General features: G+C 35.7%; 1 protein-coding gene across 1 annotated transcript in view; it reads left to right on the top strand.

The window, feature by feature from the left end:
- The first annotated feature begins 3,489 nt into the window (after positions 1 to 3,489).
- LOC108680530 (peroxidase-like) overlaps positions 3,490 to 19,410 on the top strand; it is a 29,387-nt gene continuing 13,466 nt past the window's right edge. The window contains exon 1 of the mRNA XM_018169358.2: positions 3,490 to 3,605. Coding sequence (XP_018024847.1) covers positions 3,583 to 3,605 — 23 coding nt within the window. The 5' untranslated portion in view covers positions 3,490 to 3,582. The remainder of the gene's footprint in view (positions 3,606 to 19,410) is intronic.

Consider the following 19,410-nt stretch of genomic DNA (forward strand, 5'->3'; position numbering starts at 1 on the left):
ACATGTAATAATCAAAATACATTACAGTTTTCAAACCGTCTTTTGAAACACTGCTTTATTATATAACATAATGATCATTTGACCACTTTGTTAATTTCTATGAGAGGATAACAACAAAATTAACCGATAATTACGATATCCATATTGCGTTAAGACTAGATTTTGATTAGTGAAGGTTAAACATTACCGTTCGCTTTCACAAACAACTTATCCATACAGGCTATTGACGGTTAACATATTAACGATGAGGGTTAGATGGTTATATTAATATTATGGTGCATTTGCAGGTTTCATGGTGATTATGCAGTATGCACCCTTATAAATGGTTCCAGTGACAGAATATTTCGTTGAACATTATTTCCGATTTAACTACTTTGGATTCTACAGAAAGCTTGCTCGTAGCTCGGATTTTGATACAATGCAGGAGAGCCATATATGCTAGTTCGCAAATCGTATTAGTTCGCAAATCGACTAGCTGACATGTGGGGTGCACTTCTCAGAAGCCTAACATTCTCCTGCTTTCGAAATCCAAAAAGCACAAGACTTATCAATCCAGTTGGACTCCAGATAACAATGACCGTGTGCTTGGATGATTTAAATGATGACTTGGCAGCCTTTATCTGCGTTGTGAACAGTAAAGATCGACAATCTTCTTCGGAATATATCAATAAAAAGGTATAGAATTAACTTATATTTATAACAATTATTGGGTATTTTGTGTACTGAAATGCTTTTGTTCTTTAGTTAGAACCGTCTCGTGATATAAATAAGCAGAGTTTGCAACAAATTTTTAGTCAACTGTCAGTCACTCATCTTCGACTCATCTACATTAACTAGTTGCATAAATTAAAAAAAATCGCACAATCAATGCTTGTTTATTCAAACTACATCAAAATAATTGTTAAAACTCACATCAACCTTTACAATACTCTTTCTAACGCTTCTCTCAAACTCGACTTGTTATTCAACTCCTGCGCGTCGTGCGCCAGACTGCCTCTGGTGATCACCGGTAGCCTTGGTGCTCGGGTGTGGTCAAGCGGTCGAGGTCTTGCCTCAGGGGAACCTCGGAAATTTCCTCAAGAATCGCCAGTTGAAGAATGCGTAACCGGAATTACTGCACAATGAGTCCTTAAAAGAAAAACAAGCAGGAATATTTTCGTGCTTTTCCTATCCAAAATCGAAAAACGAATAGTTCAGTACGTATAGGATAATGTTTCCACTCGGTATCCTGTTCAATCGTGTTTCCAGGACTGAATTAAAGTAATGGTTGAAAAGTTGCTTCCTCGTAGGAGCAGTCTAGAAATTAAATTTATTAATAAATATAAAGTACATATTAATAAAATCTATCCGTTTACTCTCAGTTGCTCAAATTCAATTAAAAAATTATAGTAAAAATTACAAGTTGCGTCAAAAACTATCCGCGTTCATTTTTATAACCGAGAGGGTTCAGTTGTACGGATGTTGCATATTAGACAAATAGCTTAATTAGCTGTAGTTTTCAGTAATCGCTGCTATATTTCTGCGTACACTGTACTGTCCACACAAATAGACCCACTGTCTAATTTCCCCACGCACCTATGAAGTGAAACTTCCGCGTATTCCCAGGTTTCCGCATAACTTGAATTAATAGGACACTTATGTTGATAATCGAGGCTGCTAGCTAAAACACACAGTTTACGCATGAGCGCAATATATATAATTATTCGATTTAAGTGAAGTATAATGACCAAATGTAAAACTTTTATGTACATGTTCACTCTACAATAAAGTTGTATTGTGAACGGTTTCTATGTTGCTCATGTTAAAAGAAATAATTTTATTTTATTCAGAATCTTTTTACTGCACTTTTTTAGCATCAATTAATTCAAATCAGAAAAATATTTAGAAAACGAAAATTTGTGGATTCTACAAAACCCCAATCTGCAACACCATCATCAGAGACACATAATCAGTGGTGATGTATTGATTAATTTCCTGGTCAAAATAATTGTTGAGCTCCGTAATTATTAACAGGCTAGCGCCTCGAAATGCTCAGAGCTGTTTCGTTATAGGCAGCAGCAAATTTTTTTCCCGCGGCTGCTGAACCAACATGTACAATTGCGCAGGGTAAAGACCCGCCTCCCAGTGAGAGTGTCCGGGAATGCAGACAACATCCTACGTACACCCACCCTCTCTCGACCGCCGCAAGGGCAGGAGTGAGGTGACATAAGCAGAGACCCGTGTATGTATAGAGGGGAACCCTCACTGCCGTTGTCAGTCTCGATGAACTCGCGGTCGAAAGTAGACGTGCGTTCGCTACTCTGTGCTACTCCAGCACGACGGAAGCTTACATTTGAAACCGCAGGGAAGAACTGTTCCTACAAATTAGCCGTTTGTTTTATTCATAGACAATATTAAAACTAAGTTACTCTCGGTGTGTGCTATGTCTACCAAAATATGTTTGAGAAATATTGCATGCGAAAAAATATATGGTTGTTAGTCATTTTTTTCGCATGAAAATAATCATACAAAATAAAATTTAACAAATTAAAACACGTCCTTGCTACTATATTACGATTCACATTTTATGTTAAACTATTAATTAAAATATAAATGAATGGACGTTTTTTATTTTGCAATCAATAGAAGGCAATACGATTCATATGCTTCCAAGTCCATCTAACATCATTTTATTCATTTAACATGCAAGGAATTTTCATTTCAATTTATTTCACATTAGGGCGGCTCTGCTAACGGCAGCCGAACAGGGGGCAGTTTTTGAACCTTGTTTTTAACGAGGAAGTTTGTAATTGAAATTAACCAAAGAACTTAAATGATAAAGTTGTAATAAGAATTTTAGAGTTTATATTTCTGCCGTAATGTTGTTATTTGGGACAAATTTCCACAGCTTTAAAAATATACTTTCTTATTTTAGGACAAACTGTAACTAAAGATAGTCGCAACATTTTTATCATTACTTCAAAAGAGTTTTAAACCCCTCACTTGTACTTATTGTTATTTGTATCTAATTTTTAACACACGTAGAAAGTTATCTTTTAAATGGAGTTTAATGGCCATGGAAGAGCTTAATTCTTCATGATCCCATTCACATTATTCTAATCATATGAATAATGTCCGCAATTTAGAAAAAAACAGTACTTGTAACTTAATTCAGCAATACCACGAAATGTCATACAAAATACCTACGTAAAAATTAACGGTCATAGACCTAGACTCGTTAAATATGTTCAGTTAGGAACTTCTTAACATTTAGCACTCAATTAATCATTTTTCACGTGTAAACTCAAACATAGCAATAATATTTATACCGTAATTAGATATAAAATGATTCTTTCTATGTTAAATTTATAAATTACATTCTATGACAGCGACATAAAAATTAAATTTATTAAATTCATATTCATCAAAATATCCTCGTCATAATATAAATAACATCTTGTGAGTGAATGTAGTTCCAAATTTTATAAATTATCTACTTCTGAAGAACTGAATCAATTTTTCTTTCAGGTATAAATTTAGTAGTTGTTAGTAACATTTCTAGGGCTCGACGACTTCGAAGAAACCACGCCATCGGTGTCCAAAATGTGGGGACGATCATCAGCCATGTGAGTACAAATTAAAATATTTTTATATATTACTGTGATTGAATAATAATTACAGAAATTGCAATAATGAACGGGCTGATAACTCAACATCATGCCAGTTTTAAGTTTCGCTAATGGCATGATGCAAATAGTTTTTTCTTGTTCTGATACTGCAATTAAAGAAATGTCATTTAGCGCTTTAATTGTAGCCTCCTGTCTTGTTAAAATTTGAATAAATCAATCAATTCACACTCACGGTACTCATTATCATGCTCTGAACAAACTCCATATGGATACTCCCCAACTATTTATCCATAGCTAGGACATGTAGAACCCACAGTAACCATGGATGAAAATATATTCTTAAGAAACTCGTACAAAGTGAATCGAAAATCTTGGCGAAAAAAATTAAGTCCTCAATTTGAATGGAAAGCGCAGTGCTGACAGTGTGAAGCAGGATTTGGTCTGAAGTGACCGTGCTTTCTAGTCTGTAATCTTATTTAATCCGCAGCAGCTGTTGCTGCTACAAGTAAATTCCAGAGTGAGGATTTTTGCCCTTAGAAGCGTAAGTCTATTTAAAACATTATCATCTGAAATACTGAGCGATGCAAAAAAATTAAAATGTAACTCAGGAGTTCATGATAATTTTTATTCTAATTCATTTTTATGATGAATCAATTCCGAAAATCTTTATTATCAAACATCGCTGAAAAAACAAAAAAACTGTAGTCAGAGGTTCACTCTGCAAAATACCTAAACTATCATTTCACAAATTTTTATGACTTTTCTTGTCCAATGCCACTTGATACTTCGACAATGCATTACAAAAAAAATATAATTCAGTACTCACTGCAGTGAGTGACAGAGAGCACATTTTCTCGTCGACGAAAACTTGAGGTCACGGACGGACGGACAGACGGACGGACAGATGGACAGATAGACGGACATGGCGATCACAATAGTGCATTTTTTCCATAAATGAGAAAATGCGCTAAAAACGTGATAACCATATGATGTTATTAGCAGCATCAGTTCCTTATGGGAGCTATCGTGCACTCATAATATTTGTGAGCGAAGCAGATGTGAATATTTTCCGGTAATTTAAGAGCATCGGCTTTGATTAGCGAATTAAATCACAGTTCTTGTTAAATCACGCAAGTTTTAAACAAGATTGGGCCAGGTTTTTGTCGTACATTTGTCACGCCAAGGCCAATATACGTTGATTACTACAGTCTTCTGTAACATGTCTGGTCAGGCTCAACCGAACGACCTTCTTGCTTCATCGCTCGGCCATATTCATATTGAATTAACAAGAAAATTTAAATTGCTACAAACTGCCACTCAAAAAGATGGTTTCAAAAAAAATGAAAAATGAAAGTAGTAGGATGTTGATCTTTATATTTGCTTTGAATTCGAACGTGAGATTTATGACTTACACTTAAACATAAAAAATAAGTAATCGGTTAATTTTTTTCATTTCCACCTTGCCAGATATATTTAATCCTCAGAGCTCGTCATATTAATTTAATCACCCAATCAGAGCTCGTCATATTAATTTAGTCACCCATCTTCGGTAAAAAATAGCAAATTGAGAAATGCAATTCCGTTTTATTTGATGCTCAATCAACTCGTTGAATGTGTACGACAATCCCATTTCGATTTCCTTTGCTCAGAACGGAAGCTCGTGTCTGTTAGGTAACTTTAGATTCGTTCATTTCCTCTGAAAATTACGTGTCACAGAGCAGTGATCACAGTGACCTGCCTAGTCATGCTAGATTTAAAAGTTGCCTCGAGACGGACTCAGGGTGAAAGTCTAACAGGTTCAAGGAGATTTTAGTTCATCTGAAGCAACAATAACGCCGTGATAGAAAGCCTCGGGCCATTTAATTACTATAATGTTTGGAGGCGATACTTTTATGTTCTTTACGAGTGTTTGCTTTGGCTGTGAAGCCCGGCTGTGCATTATTATGCTTTTTCACTGTCCAATAATATTTTATCTATACCTTGAATCTGCATTAGAAATATACCACGAAGCCGAAGTTTAATTTTTTTAAAGTCAATTTCAACTTTCCGTTCACAGCAAAAACCCAAAGCGATTGCAAGCCACATATTATCCCGAGATCGTCCTTAGTCCCAGATTCTTATCTTAGATAAGTTAATTATTTATTCAATATGATATTGACCTCAATCAAATTTGTCTATGTCACTACCAAATTGATGTATTTTATGCGGCTATTTATTTTACTTAATATTTCACTTAAAAATGGCGCAATACTGGTTAATGAAGATAAGTTACTCTTTTGAAATTTACTTGACAAGTGATGACAGAAAATATAAATGAATGTTCTTATTAATCCTTTCTTTAAAAACCGTCTTTTTAATTTTAAAGCGTGCGGGCTTTCATGAGCGCATCATGCACTACTTCCAGCTGAGATCTCTCATTCCCACATGTTAAGCCATATTCCTCTGTTCCTGACCTACCTCAACGTATATGGATGCAGTACAGCAGATCGAGCTGTCATGGAGGCGCACGTTCAGATCTGATGCATTAGAGCCCCACACAACGCGTGTTTCTTCCACACAAAGAAAGCAACGCTTAAGTTGCGCAACTTTCACTCTCGGTTTCGTAAGCGCTACAGAGGATGCAAACCCAAAATGTCTGTTGTACCCGCCGAGTCCCACGGTGTTGCGTTGTATGCAATAGATCGTGTATTCCTGTGAATACTTAATTTGTATTATGTGCCACAATAAATTTTCAGTTTATTCTAGCACTAATATCTGGGTTCCAAATTTTTAAACTGCCTAACGGGAGTCTGAAGCGGGAGCATCATTTACTGATGCTCTCTTCTGTTTCAAATGAAGCTTTTCGAGTTTGATTCTCATTCTTAATTTACTTCCCAGTTTGAGCTGTATAGGAAATAAATTATAAATTACACTGACTACACAAAATTTATTCTATTCAAATGGTACATCTTTCTCCGTGTTCTTGTACATCTCTTTCCGTGTTCTTGTACATCTCTTTCCGTGTTTTTTTTTTAATCTCGTATTCTTCCTTGGGTGCTACTTTCACTGATCCTTTCATAATCCTGTTTAGGTCTTTACGACTAAACCAAGTAATGGACTTAAAGAACTGAAGGCCGATACTGACAATATGTTATGGTCCGCAAATGCCTTTTAACCAATGACGCGAGTTACTGATGCTGCAAGCCTGACCTCAATGACCTGCACCATGCAATGGAGCTACAGCGCGGTTACTGTAATGCTGTCCTAAAAACGTATGAAAAAATTGTCACAGTTTTTATAGATCACTTTATGTCATTAACAATGCAGAATATACCCTTTATATCGCATGTTGCATCATTTAAAAGGCACACTGTGTCCTTTGAAGTGCTAATTGTGCCCTTTATAGTTTTTTTTTTTTTTTGCTCATGAGCAGCATAATTCGATGTTGTTGCAATTTTAACATCGTTTACGATAAACAATAAATGGGAAAATGGTAAGCTACTAAATAATCCATTTTTAATGAATCTTTGATGTAAATATTCTTTTATATGTTTTATTATTCATGTTTTATCGATGTACCTCAAAATTATTTGTTTATATCTTTAATGCACGCCACAAAGAAGTGTTGAAAGCCTCCCTTAGCCTCAAAAACTTCAAAAACTTGGCAAAGAACATTATAAATCGAGCAAATAATTTTCAAATAAATTGGCCCAGGTGCATACTTACAAAAAAATTAGCTTACCATGAACGTTATTTTATTTTCATTTTTTCGGCTTATCCACGCAAACTGTTAATAAAAAGCAGAACCAATTTAAATGTGTCACATGACTTCAAAAGACAACATATTTTATTAGTGGTAATACCTGAGACATATACTAATGTAATTATTTCAACTTCGTAAGTTTCATTAACTAGGATAATTTTGGCAAGTTGAATAGAAGTGTTGGATATTTAAGCGAGTTATCCTTCAGTTTAGACTACTTGCTAATTCCAGCTTCAGTCGAGACTACGTTCTTTTAGGTCCTGTTTTTTATCTTTACTGATTCTTAAAATTTATAAACCTGTTAAGTGGCAAATTCTTAAGAGTAATTACATTCCAAACTACTCATTTTGCGTTTCCGTAATTCTTTAACTGTAATAATTCCGTATAACTCGTATTCTGTATAACAACAATCTGTGTACAGCTGTACATGTGTACCTGTTTGATCTTTTCGGCGATTTTTGTACATATTAACTATCCTATTAAAGCATTCTTATTGGTTAAAGTCTGGTAACTTCTATACTCATGGGTTTAGTTCTCCAGTATCCGGAGCAAATATGCAAACAATCAACAACATTTAGTGGTGTGAGCTTTTATTATAAGCTCATTTTTTTCATTCCAGAACTCCGGCTGGGTAGTTAGTGGGTAGCAGGCGATCTTGTAACAACCCATATTTTCGTTTAATTTTTGAGACGTGACTAACAATTCATATTTGTATCAAACATAAAGTAAAAAAGTCACCAGTGCTTCAATAATGAATCCATTTTGCTATTTGTCGCACAATTTATGGGTCACATTCCTGCTTGAATTAAAGGTTAAATTTTGGTTTCCAGCATTACAAACTGCAAGCAAGCAGTTCTACGTCGATCTAGCAAACAGCATCTATGTCGATTCAAGCAGAAACTTGATGGGATCCTCGCTGCACTGACCACTATATCATTTACGATTAATTTTATGTTCTTGAAACGGAATAGTGCGCTTCTTAAATATTACTTCAGAATTCTCATTATGTCCTATTAACTGCATACTATGTTTATCATACAGCGTTTGTCGTTACAGCATTATTTTTACAATCACACTGAAATGCAAAATGGAACATATATAATATTTCATTCTTGTCGTGCTCTTCATAACATGTCTTTTGCACTGCCCATTGTGCATGCACTTAACACTGCCTATTCTGTCCTCTTTTTAGCTGTTATTGGCCAATCACACTTTTACTGGTTGAATGTTATCTTGGCTTATACACACCGACTTTTTAAGTTCCGCAATCTTTCCGCATTCTTTTTACTATCGGGCAAATTTTACGTTTGCATTACCGTGCAATTTTGAAGCTTTCCCAATCGGGCGGCAGGGAAAAGTAGTAACGGCAGCCGTGTTGCTGGCACCCCGCACCTGGAAGCAGCTGCATCTGGTTCTGGTCAGAGGATAAGGGACCTTAGGCTGACGAAGGGTGGCAGTCAGTGAACTGCTTTCACTAACAGGAAGGCAGCAGTTCACTTCACTTTCATCAACAGAATATATAGGAAATGCAGGCATACAAGTCAGGCGCGGTGCATACCCTCACATTAAACTCGTAGGCAGCATCGGGCTTTAATTAGATGTGTCGAAGAATTTAAACGTACATAATTCTCTAATCATTTTATGTTTAAATGATTTGCAGCTCTCTAACAAAAAATATACGTTTTTGTTGTGCGGCGTCGGTCTGCTTTTGGTATATTAAAAGCTTTTAATTTTTTAATGCTCTTGCATTATGAGCTCTACTCGTCAGTTCTATTCTCACTGCGATTATTAACGTACAACGTCCAACCTTTGATCAATGATTTTTTTCATTCGAGGAAAATTGTTATGTCGTCGCATCAATAATGATACAATCAACTGAGGAAATAATCATATCCTTTACACGTACTGTAGCGAGTTTTTAGTTACCCAAGTGTTACGTTTTTTACACTCTCTGAAAAAATATACATTCATTTGCCGGTTGAATTTATTCCGATGTACTGTAGAGATTATTTAGTCACTCATAGATTTATTTTTTGCAAGTACTAAAGAAAGTGCTTGGTCACTCACCGACTAAGTTTTTTACACGTATAAGAAAGAATATTTAGTTACCTGCAAGTTAAGGATATTACTCGCAATGAAAAAAGTATTTATCCACTTACAGATTAAGTTTTTTACACGTACTATAAAGGGATCATAGTCGCCCACAAGTTGTGTTCTTACAAGTACTGAAGAGAGAATTTAGTGACTCACAACTTAGTTTTGACGCGTATTGAAGAAAGTTCACAAGTTAGGATCTTTACACGCACTAAAACTGGTATTTATTCACTAACTGGACAATGTTTTCACACTCACAGAAGAGAGTGTTTTGGCACTCACAAATAATGTTATTTGTGAGTGAGTGTCCGACCTTGTGCATTGATGACGCTCGTTGCAATGATGTGTTGCTGATGAGGCGATAAGCAGTAATGACCTGGAACCTCCCTGCATGAAAACATTGGGAGAGATTCTTTCTGTAAAAATTCTACGAGAAAACTTTCGCTTCTACGCCATGACAATGAATAATGGGCGTTTCGCCGAAAAGAAATATTTGGGCGATTGCCGAACGATTGAATGTCTACTGAGATGAAATTTTTTATTAAAATGAAATTTTGAAAAATTACATTTTAATTAAAAATGAAATTTTAATTAAAATTTTATAGTGTCAAGATTTAAATACAAGGTCTTAAAGACAAAGAAACCTTAAATTATAAGTACATATCAGATTAGCTACTGATTTTAAATCCGACAATATTTCAGACCTTTACAATATTGTATATTGATAAAAACTGCATTGATTGCAATTGATGTCTTCTACATAGATCCATTAATTCTGCTTCTTCGTCATATATTCAATCACACATCTGTTGCACGAGGCCTTTCAGAAGGCTTCTCTAACGCTGTAGGGTAACTTTCTTATTTTTATCGAGGCTAATGGTAACAATGTAACGTTTTCACTGAACAGTTGAACTGCGGTCGTCGCTTTGCATTCACTTCTCGATTAACATACGAAGGCAATGAATAATAACTGTCCTGATTTGAGGCCTGCTGCATCACAGTCTGCTAAAAAACTTGCCCTTCATACTATAGGTATCGCTGACCTCTTATATAGGATGAATATATTTCATACAACGCGTGATATTTTGGTGAATTATATAACTTTTAGGAACGTATATGAGTGAAAATTTTTTCCCTGATATTATTTTCATATTACCTGGTGACCTGATAATTATTTTATTTATAGCTATTCATTATGATGTTCATTATAATTTATTCAAGATAATTTCCTTAATTTATTCTGTTTTCACTCGAGTAATTTGGTTACCTTAAGAGTTGAAGGACAAAGCCTCAAAGCCTTTCACTCTTCCACTTAGAACAGGAGCGTTGTCGTTTGCTTAAATGCTTCCACTGACCTCGTCTGATCAGGATCAAATTCCACATATTTTTTGTAATAAATTTTCTCTTACGAGAGAAATGTTTATGGTCTGATAAACAAAAAATCTACATTCATTAATAACAGTTGTAAATGTTACTTCACGACCCTTTTTTTACCACTCAGGTTTCTTCGAAAAGCTATTCATATGAAAACGACAGTGATATTCTATTCAATAATTTTTTGCTGTCATGTTCAAAATTGCTTAACCAGTTTAGCTAATAATGAGCCACAATCTGTCCACGAGATAAACTCACCATTTATTTTCACTCTATCCGGTGAAAATAAACTTTTTTCATCGTTTATCAATTCAGTTGAATAAATTTGACGAGTAACGTATCGAGAAAATCCGTACAATTCTGCTTAATACTTTTAATATATTTATGTTTATTTCGCTGTGTCAGCGGGGAAATGTAAACATGCACCTGACACACCACAATCTTGCCCACTCATTGCCGCTGGACGTGCTTGACTGGCTTCGTTTTTGTAGTAAAAAGTGAAATGAAACCAAGTGACACCAACTCGTTCCGTCACCTTCAGCTTTATGTATAACTAAAAGAGAGATGATATGGCGTTCTGTAATATTCGTAAATATCATCAGTGTTAGTAAACCGTTTGTCATTGCATCTTCTGGTCATCGGCTTCTTATGATAACATGTATGTAAAATTTATGCATTTTCCATCAGATGAATGGTAACTTTAATGATGAAGATTGAAGATTCCTTCATATCTATGGAGCTCTCAAAAGAGGAGCTTTTTCACTAGACAAGCCATATCCTCTTGAATGCTTTTACCTTGGTTACAAACACAGCTTATGCCTCACAAAATGAACAGTCCCTATCTGACCTTCATGGCACGGATGATTTGTATCACCTTCTCACCGAGATCAATTTGATTTCATTTTTTTCTAACTTTCTCTAAAAGGCAACAAGCTCGTACAAGGAACGGCCGGGAATGTAGCCAAAGGTCACTTGGGCACTCGAGCGGAACGGTAGAACTTTGTGCTTCATTGCATTCTTGTTCGTAGAGCTTCGCATGCTCAACGAACCGATCGCTACCTCACTCCTGTGAACACTCGTTTATGATCCAGCGCCTCCCTTGTGTAGGTCAAGCGGCAAAACGTTCATTAAATAAATAATCGCTGAGAGGTCGGACGGCCACTAAACTGCAGAACATTTATTATTTTGTATGGTGCTGAATTCGGGATGTCCCTTTTCTTCTTCCCTTTTTCATAAGTGGCTAAAGGACTGGATGAAGAATATCGTGGTATCAATTAAAAAAAATACAATTTCATCTACGCATTTTCAGGAAATTCTCGGTCGTTTATCTCTTTGAATAATTTTTGTTTTATTCTCGATTATTTCTCGTTTAATGCATCAATTATTATTGTCTATTAGTCTATCGAATTAAAAGTTGAGAAGACCAATTTGGTTTCCTTGAATTCGTCGGCGTTCTGACGTCGAAGTTGTTTCCGCATATACGACGCCTGTGACCCGTACAGGCGTCATGGCAATTTATTCCTTTTGGGATATCCACGAGTCACCAATACATTCTGCACATACAGAGTGTGCTGTGCTCCTTCACTTTTAACTCAATTGCCCATTTTGAGGTAGGTTGCCGCTATTAGTCTGCACTGGCTTTCCCTATTGATCTAATGCTCGTGATTCACGGATTAGCCTTATGCCCAACATGGCTTTCTAAAAAATGTTTACTTTAGCGTCACGATTTACTTCGCTTATCTCATATAATGATCTCTGCCGCTCTACTTGGGCACATATTTTCCAAGATTGACGTCTTCGAACGGGAATCAAAAGTACAGGGAAAGTGATGTCATGCGCAACCTGACTTTTCTTGAGGAAATCATGACCTCCTCGCTGCTTATAGAGTCTTTCTGCATTGTCATGCTCATTCCGTTAGAGTGAAAGTATAGTCTTCTACAAGGGATTATTTTCAAAAGAATATTCACAGTAATATCGAAGCACTCGCTGGCATGGCTGTCTCGCATGCGCATGGCACGCAGTATAGAATTTCAAACTCATCTGGAGTCAAAATTATTTTTTGGAACAGTTATGAAGCATATGTAATGCATCAAGCATGTAGAATTTAATGCTTCAAGCATGCAACATGTGATGCATCAAACATTCAACTTCGAAACTAACAAAAACTACAAATTTTCAAAATTGTAGATATTTTTCTCAACTTTCATATAAATCAGTAAGTTATCACTAAAGTTCATAACTCATGCACCGCATTTTTCACTTTATGTTTCAACCATTCCAACAGTGCCAAAACGGATTTTTAGCGCATTTTCTCATTTATGAAAAAAGGCTATTGTGCTCGTCATGTTCGTCCGTGACTCGTTCGTCATGTCCGTCCGTGACTTCACGTTTTCGTCGACGAGAGAATGCGCTCTGTCACTCACTGCAGTGAGTGCTGAGTTATATTTTTTTCTCTATTGATTCTATGGTGAGACAAACTAGAACTCGTTAGGAGTCACTTGAGTCGATATTGAATTAAATTATAAGTATTATTCTGATATGATCCTTATAGGGTATGCAACTAAAAATAACTGTATTACTTTAACAATACCCATTGAATTGCTTTAATGAACCATGAAATACGGTATCTTCCTTTTGAAAGATTTATTAGTTTCTTTGAACTGTGAATTAGGTATGACATGCCGAAACACCGTTTAGCTTTAGGGTAATACGTCACACAAACTGCCAGAGCTGTTTTCGAATGCTTTCGAGTTTAAGTTTTAAAGTTATTGTCCATCGTCATTCATCTTATTTCTCATGCATTCACTCATTTACATGACCCATGAATCTCGGTGGAGCAAAAGTTGTTCTTCTTACCAGCGTCGGGAGCTAAACTACACCCATTTTAATAGGTGAAGGTTAGAGGTCGTCGTTTGTCGTATTTTCAATGACTGGTTAATTGCGAGGTCTCGCATCGCGTAATTTGACTCAACCATTTACACACTTTCATTCTATTCTCACTAAAGAGCCGTTCCGAGAACGGCAAACGCAGGAAGATGAACCTGCATTTTCTCAACTGCGGAATGCGCGCGATAATCGCGTTTAGAATGGACGAAGCTTTTGTTGTAATGGACATCCCTCAAGATGATGCGAGAAACATTTTATGAGCCAAAGGCAACGTCTTCTCTTTGATTGAGAAGCTGTTTTATTGTCGAACAATGATCCGGAAAAAGATGCCGACTCACAAGAGATGTATATGAATTTAGAAGCCGTAAAACTTTGAAGGTTCCCTATGGAAACCAATTCCGTAAAAAAAACTGAATAACCTGTGTTTACAAAAAAAGAATTAACCCTATTTTTATTTTTAAAATTCGCTTCTATAAACCATTTTTCGAATGTCTTACAATTTCATCTGAGGAATCCACGTAGAGCAGTAATTATCAAGCGCGTTACGCTCGTATATACGATTTAATAGTCACCTCTAAATGCACAATTCAGTTGGTGCTGAAAATACATACAAATAATAATTTACTGTCTCTTGCTGCTCTTCTCTCGTCCATTAAAAATGGTCAAGCACTCATGAAACTTGGCTTGCATTTGAGACTGAGACTAGAAACTCTCGTCATCCAGTTTCAAAACTTTTTTTACTTTTTTCATTTCACATTTCCGCTCCTGTGATTCACTGAAAATGTTGGTGCGCTCGGAAACGCTCGAAATTCGAAACGCGTCACTATTTCATGCGTCGATATTTCAGTGAAATTAATTTATCTATCATCGGTATTTCGGAAACGTGATCATGTACCGCCAAAGGTGGGCTCGTAAATTATTAATTTGATCAAATCTTTGGACTTTCTAGAGCGCTCCGTTTTGCGATGCGTTCAATATCGTGAGATCTACGCACGTTCGTGTAGCTTAAGTAGCATCGAGGACTGGAAGGAAGGCGGCCATTGCTATAAGTTATCTCAATTAAGTTCAGGGTTAGGCATTTTATGTTATAACGTAACAATTTATGGGAAAAAGTAGCTGCCCTGCAAAAATTATACAGAATGCATGCAATATTTTTTGCATAGATGCTTCCATTTTCTTTCGAATTCATTCAGAGTTGCATGTAGCAAATAGTCGTTGTCCTAAAATTTCTCTTGGCATGAAATCTTGAGGAATAGACTTTTACATCTAAATCATGCAAAACAGACAATCAGAGTAGATGTTTCGCATTTGTCTGCGAATCAAGATTTTTTCAAATAATTAATTACGCGTGTCTTTGAAATCTGAATAAATCAGAAATCTTTCATTAAATAGAATGTAGTTTTCTTATCAAGAACCTAAGTGTCATTCCGATTTGGAACACACGTATCGACCAAGCTCATTGTTTCGCAATTAAACCATACGGTGACCGAGGGCCTGGAACTGCCTTGAAAGGCGCAGGTCGATTCTGACTTCCGAAATGAATTCCTCACACATTTACGACAGATTTTTTAGCAATATTCAAGGGCGCATGTTAGAAAGCTAATTTGAGCGCTTTTTCTTTACCTGTTCCGAACATTTGTCTTTAGATATGACCTACTTGTTCAAAATTAATAAAAATACTATGTCCGCTTTGATGATCATTCATGTCGAGAGTGATTCTTCTGTACAAAGTACTCATTACAAAGCGATTTTTCGCAGTGGGTTATCAAAACCTTCCCGTTGGGCTGAGTAGATTGCATTTGTTCATCTTTTGATTTGAAATTTATACTTGCCGACATATTTTTTGCATTGTGATAATTTACACATGGAAGATAATTGACCAACAACAAATTATTCACAACAACGTTATATTAGCTTAAAATTAATAATTATTTCCATTGTAAATGCTCAAAGTTTTGCTTTCCTATGACAAATTTTCAGTTGCGGTTATTTTAAATTTAATAATAACTTTGAAATTGTTGCGTGTAATTTTTCTCCTTGCTGAAAGGCTCTACGATTCTTTAGTTTTTTTCCATTTCTTCAGCCAATAAATGTTGGTACCATTGCATTGTTATCTCATTTCCAATCTATATTCTTCGGAAGAACTTTTCCCACATCTATTCAAATCTGCCATCGTTCATCAGCATTTGTCATCAGTTCGTCGAAATCTGTCAATTCCAGTGAAACCGCAAGACATTTTTTCGTATCCTGGGTCGCAGACAATGCCTAAATTCACCCTATTAATCAGACGAAGGCCATGCCGATCATTTCGACGAACAGCTCAAGCACACACCTCCGAATTACGGTCTCGATACTTTCCGCCAGTCACTGCTGGTGGAATAAAGTCCTTGTATGAGCATGAGGGTTCAATTATTGTACGAGGAAGTTGACATGTTTGAAGGAATTCTTGTGTGTTCACGTCACAGGTCTCATCTGTGAAGCGATATGACAAACTGACGTTACAGATCGGAAAACAGAATTATTTTAATTTTCGAAGATGCAGTTTGATTCATGAATTTTTATAGTATGCCCTGGTTCCAATTCATACAAATTTTTCGTGTTTTTTATTTGAGAACGTTTTTTTTTTTTCATTGATTAAACAGTACGAATCATATGGTTTCATTACCTTAAAATATAGTTGGCAGCAAATCAATTAACAACTAAAGGCTCGCTTGGGTCATAAATATATATTTTTTTAATTCAAAGTAAGTGGAAAAAATCCTTAGCTTGCCAAAACATTTGCGAACTATTTTCATAAATATTCAAGAAATAACTTACCTTGTAGTTGTAGTCTGTCCGTTATTTTTGCAGAAAAGCAAGCACACAAGAACTAAAAGCCACTTTGTACTCCAGATACATATCGGATAAAATGTGAAATAAATTATATATTCTTTTTATAGTTCATATACTACAATATTGGTGTATTTACATTCGAAGGTTATCTTGCAGTAATTGTTTTTAACTGAACTAGAAACTTTGATAGACAGTATTCTTTCAAATGAATTCTAAACTATTTTCTGACATTTTTTTCTATTTTTGGGCTTGTTATCAACTGATTTTTATGGCTCATGATAGCCAGAGAAATTTAATCGACTCTGTCATGCATCGATGTTTAATTATTCAGTGAATCATCGTTTCATGCATTCGAGGAGGGCCATTTATTATCATTAGCGTTAGCAACTTTAATCTTCAATCAATAACAAAATTTTTTTCTAGATTAAATTTTCATATCATAAATTTCAGGAGAATATATTACTTCATTTTTGAGCAAAGTTTCTGTCTAAGTTTCAATCATGCGGGCAAGGCCGTACAATAAGTACATCGCTCCACTATGTAATAGTGATCTCACAAAGATTTCACGTTCAAATAATGGCAACTCGTCAAACCTCTTGCAGGTGATAACTAAGTAATACGCTCCGACCTAAACTTCGTCAGATGTGTTTGGGGAATGGAAATTTATTTATTTTAAAGTGTCCAATTATATTGTCGATTGGTGGGTTCAATGGATGAAGAAAATAAACTCTAAAAATATTTCCTTACAGCCAGTTGACAAATGTTGATAGCATAGTTTACAATATTTCGCAAAATGTAATCAAACACGACGTAAAAGTTGCGCGTTTAAATGCTTATAATGTATTTTAACATTAATCGTTTAAATAGGTAATTTTAGTCTTTGCACCTCATGAACGGATGTTTTTTCGCAAGCGCGTTCAAGAATTTCAAACTCTGATATAATAATATCGTCATTTTCGCACACACACAACTCTAACTTTTACCGACAAACATCGTGATCGCTTGCCAATATATAAAGTGGAAGGTCAACCAACGATTAGGGTTTCGAGGGAGTGGTCGTATGTGAGGTCATAGATCGGCAAACCTTACTTGAACAACAACAATCTTGAAGAGACTATGATCCACCATCATTAATCTTTGTATCTCCGTGACTGTTCTAATTCTTGTGTAATTTTCGGAACTCGGAACAGAAGGTCTTTTGCGATACAACAATCTCATTTTCTAATAGTAAGCTTGCGTCATGTTTGGCAAAATATCCCTCTCACTGATAATACATCTTTTTGAATTAGAATAAGATCTCTCAGCGTGTTTATTTTTTGTCTATGAAACGTGTATCAATCTCCAAGATTCTTTTTTCTACATGCAGCGATAGATTTAACAATATTAATATCAAAACTATAACGAACGTTACATCCTCTTGACGTGCTCATTACCCGCGCATTGCGTTTCCTATATATAGGTACTTTAATTTTTCATTGAGAGTCAGGGGCAATGTTTCAATTTTATTCCGTTTATTTCTACGGTTTTTGATTAGCCTGCTCGTTCGTAAAATTCAATTTTTCGATCTTAGTGCTGGGAAAATAAAAAGTTACAACTTGAATTTAAATATTCCAGCATGACTTTGGTGCATCAAATTACCAAATAAAATCTCAATTAGTAATAAAACATCGGGAAAATTTAATCACATAATTTTACTCGACGATAGTTGTTCCTTGATAATTATAGTGAATTTACACTTTCTCGATTTTCATTCCGTAGAACACTATCTCAATTTTAAATTTAACTCCCTTAAATGTCGATAGTCATGAAATAGTAGTTTCCTTACCAAGAAGAACCTATACCATAGAAATACAGAAATACATAGAAGAATTAGCACGAGAGTTCATCTGTGAATCACACACTAAATAGCACAAAGCCCATATTCCAATAAACAGCAGGTCACAAACAGAGAAAGCGATGATTTCCCAGTACCATATAAAATTTGCTGGCCTTTAAGCACAAATTCAACGCGCCGATGCCTTCGCTGCAACATCATTGGCCGGTGCCTGGCGGTAACCTCCTCGCTTCCCGTCTGGCCCGACAAAACAAACGAATTTTTTGGGTGTTTTATCATGCGAAGCGGCGCTTCCTACAACGAGTGTCAAATCCTTTGAACAAAAAATTGTGTTTGGAAGTTCATGCAGTCGTCTATACATATAGTTTTTTAATTAAGCCCTAATTGACCAAGGCCTATCAGCAATGAATAATGGAAATATATAACAAAAATATCAGATTATATGTGTTTTGTTTAATTCTATTCGCTGCATGAATAGTTTTTTTCACAGAATAACCAACCACCATAACTTTGCATTTTATTTTTATGGGATGTTTTCTAATTGAGAACTCTGTGCTGACCGACCATTTTTTTTCCGCCAGGTCCAGACTGGAAACGCATGATAATAAATCTACTTCAAAATAGCTAACGTTCATTTCTTCCGCGTATATTCTGAGCGCCTGAAACTCCAATATTCCAAATTCATTTCATCGATATAAGTTCAAACCCATCCACTTCACTCGCTCAGTAACACAGATAATTACAAGAAACAACGCTCACAGAAACCCAGACCTTAATTGGAACATCCGATCGATCTTTTGATGCGGAATGCCTTTCTCTGAACATAGCGCTAAAGATTCCGAGATATCAAGCGAACGCTTGAGCCGACAATAGTGTAATGGAGAGAATTTCCATAGGGCATAGCTCATTCTGCTTTAATTATGGATGATAAACATTTGTTAAACCCTACGCGTGTTTCTCTGACCTTACTTTGAGCGTACCAGTCGATCCTATCAATGTAGAAGTCATTTCAAGGACGAAACACTGCATTCGCTGCTTCA

Source organism: Hyalella azteca, unplaced genomic scaffold (genome assembly GCF_000764305.2).
Source record: "Hyalella azteca isolate HAZT.00-mixed unplaced genomic scaffold, Hazt_2.0.2 contig1004, whole genome shotgun sequence".
Taxonomy (NCBI): domain Eukaryota; kingdom Metazoa; phylum Arthropoda; class Malacostraca; order Amphipoda; family Hyalellidae; genus Hyalella; species Hyalella azteca.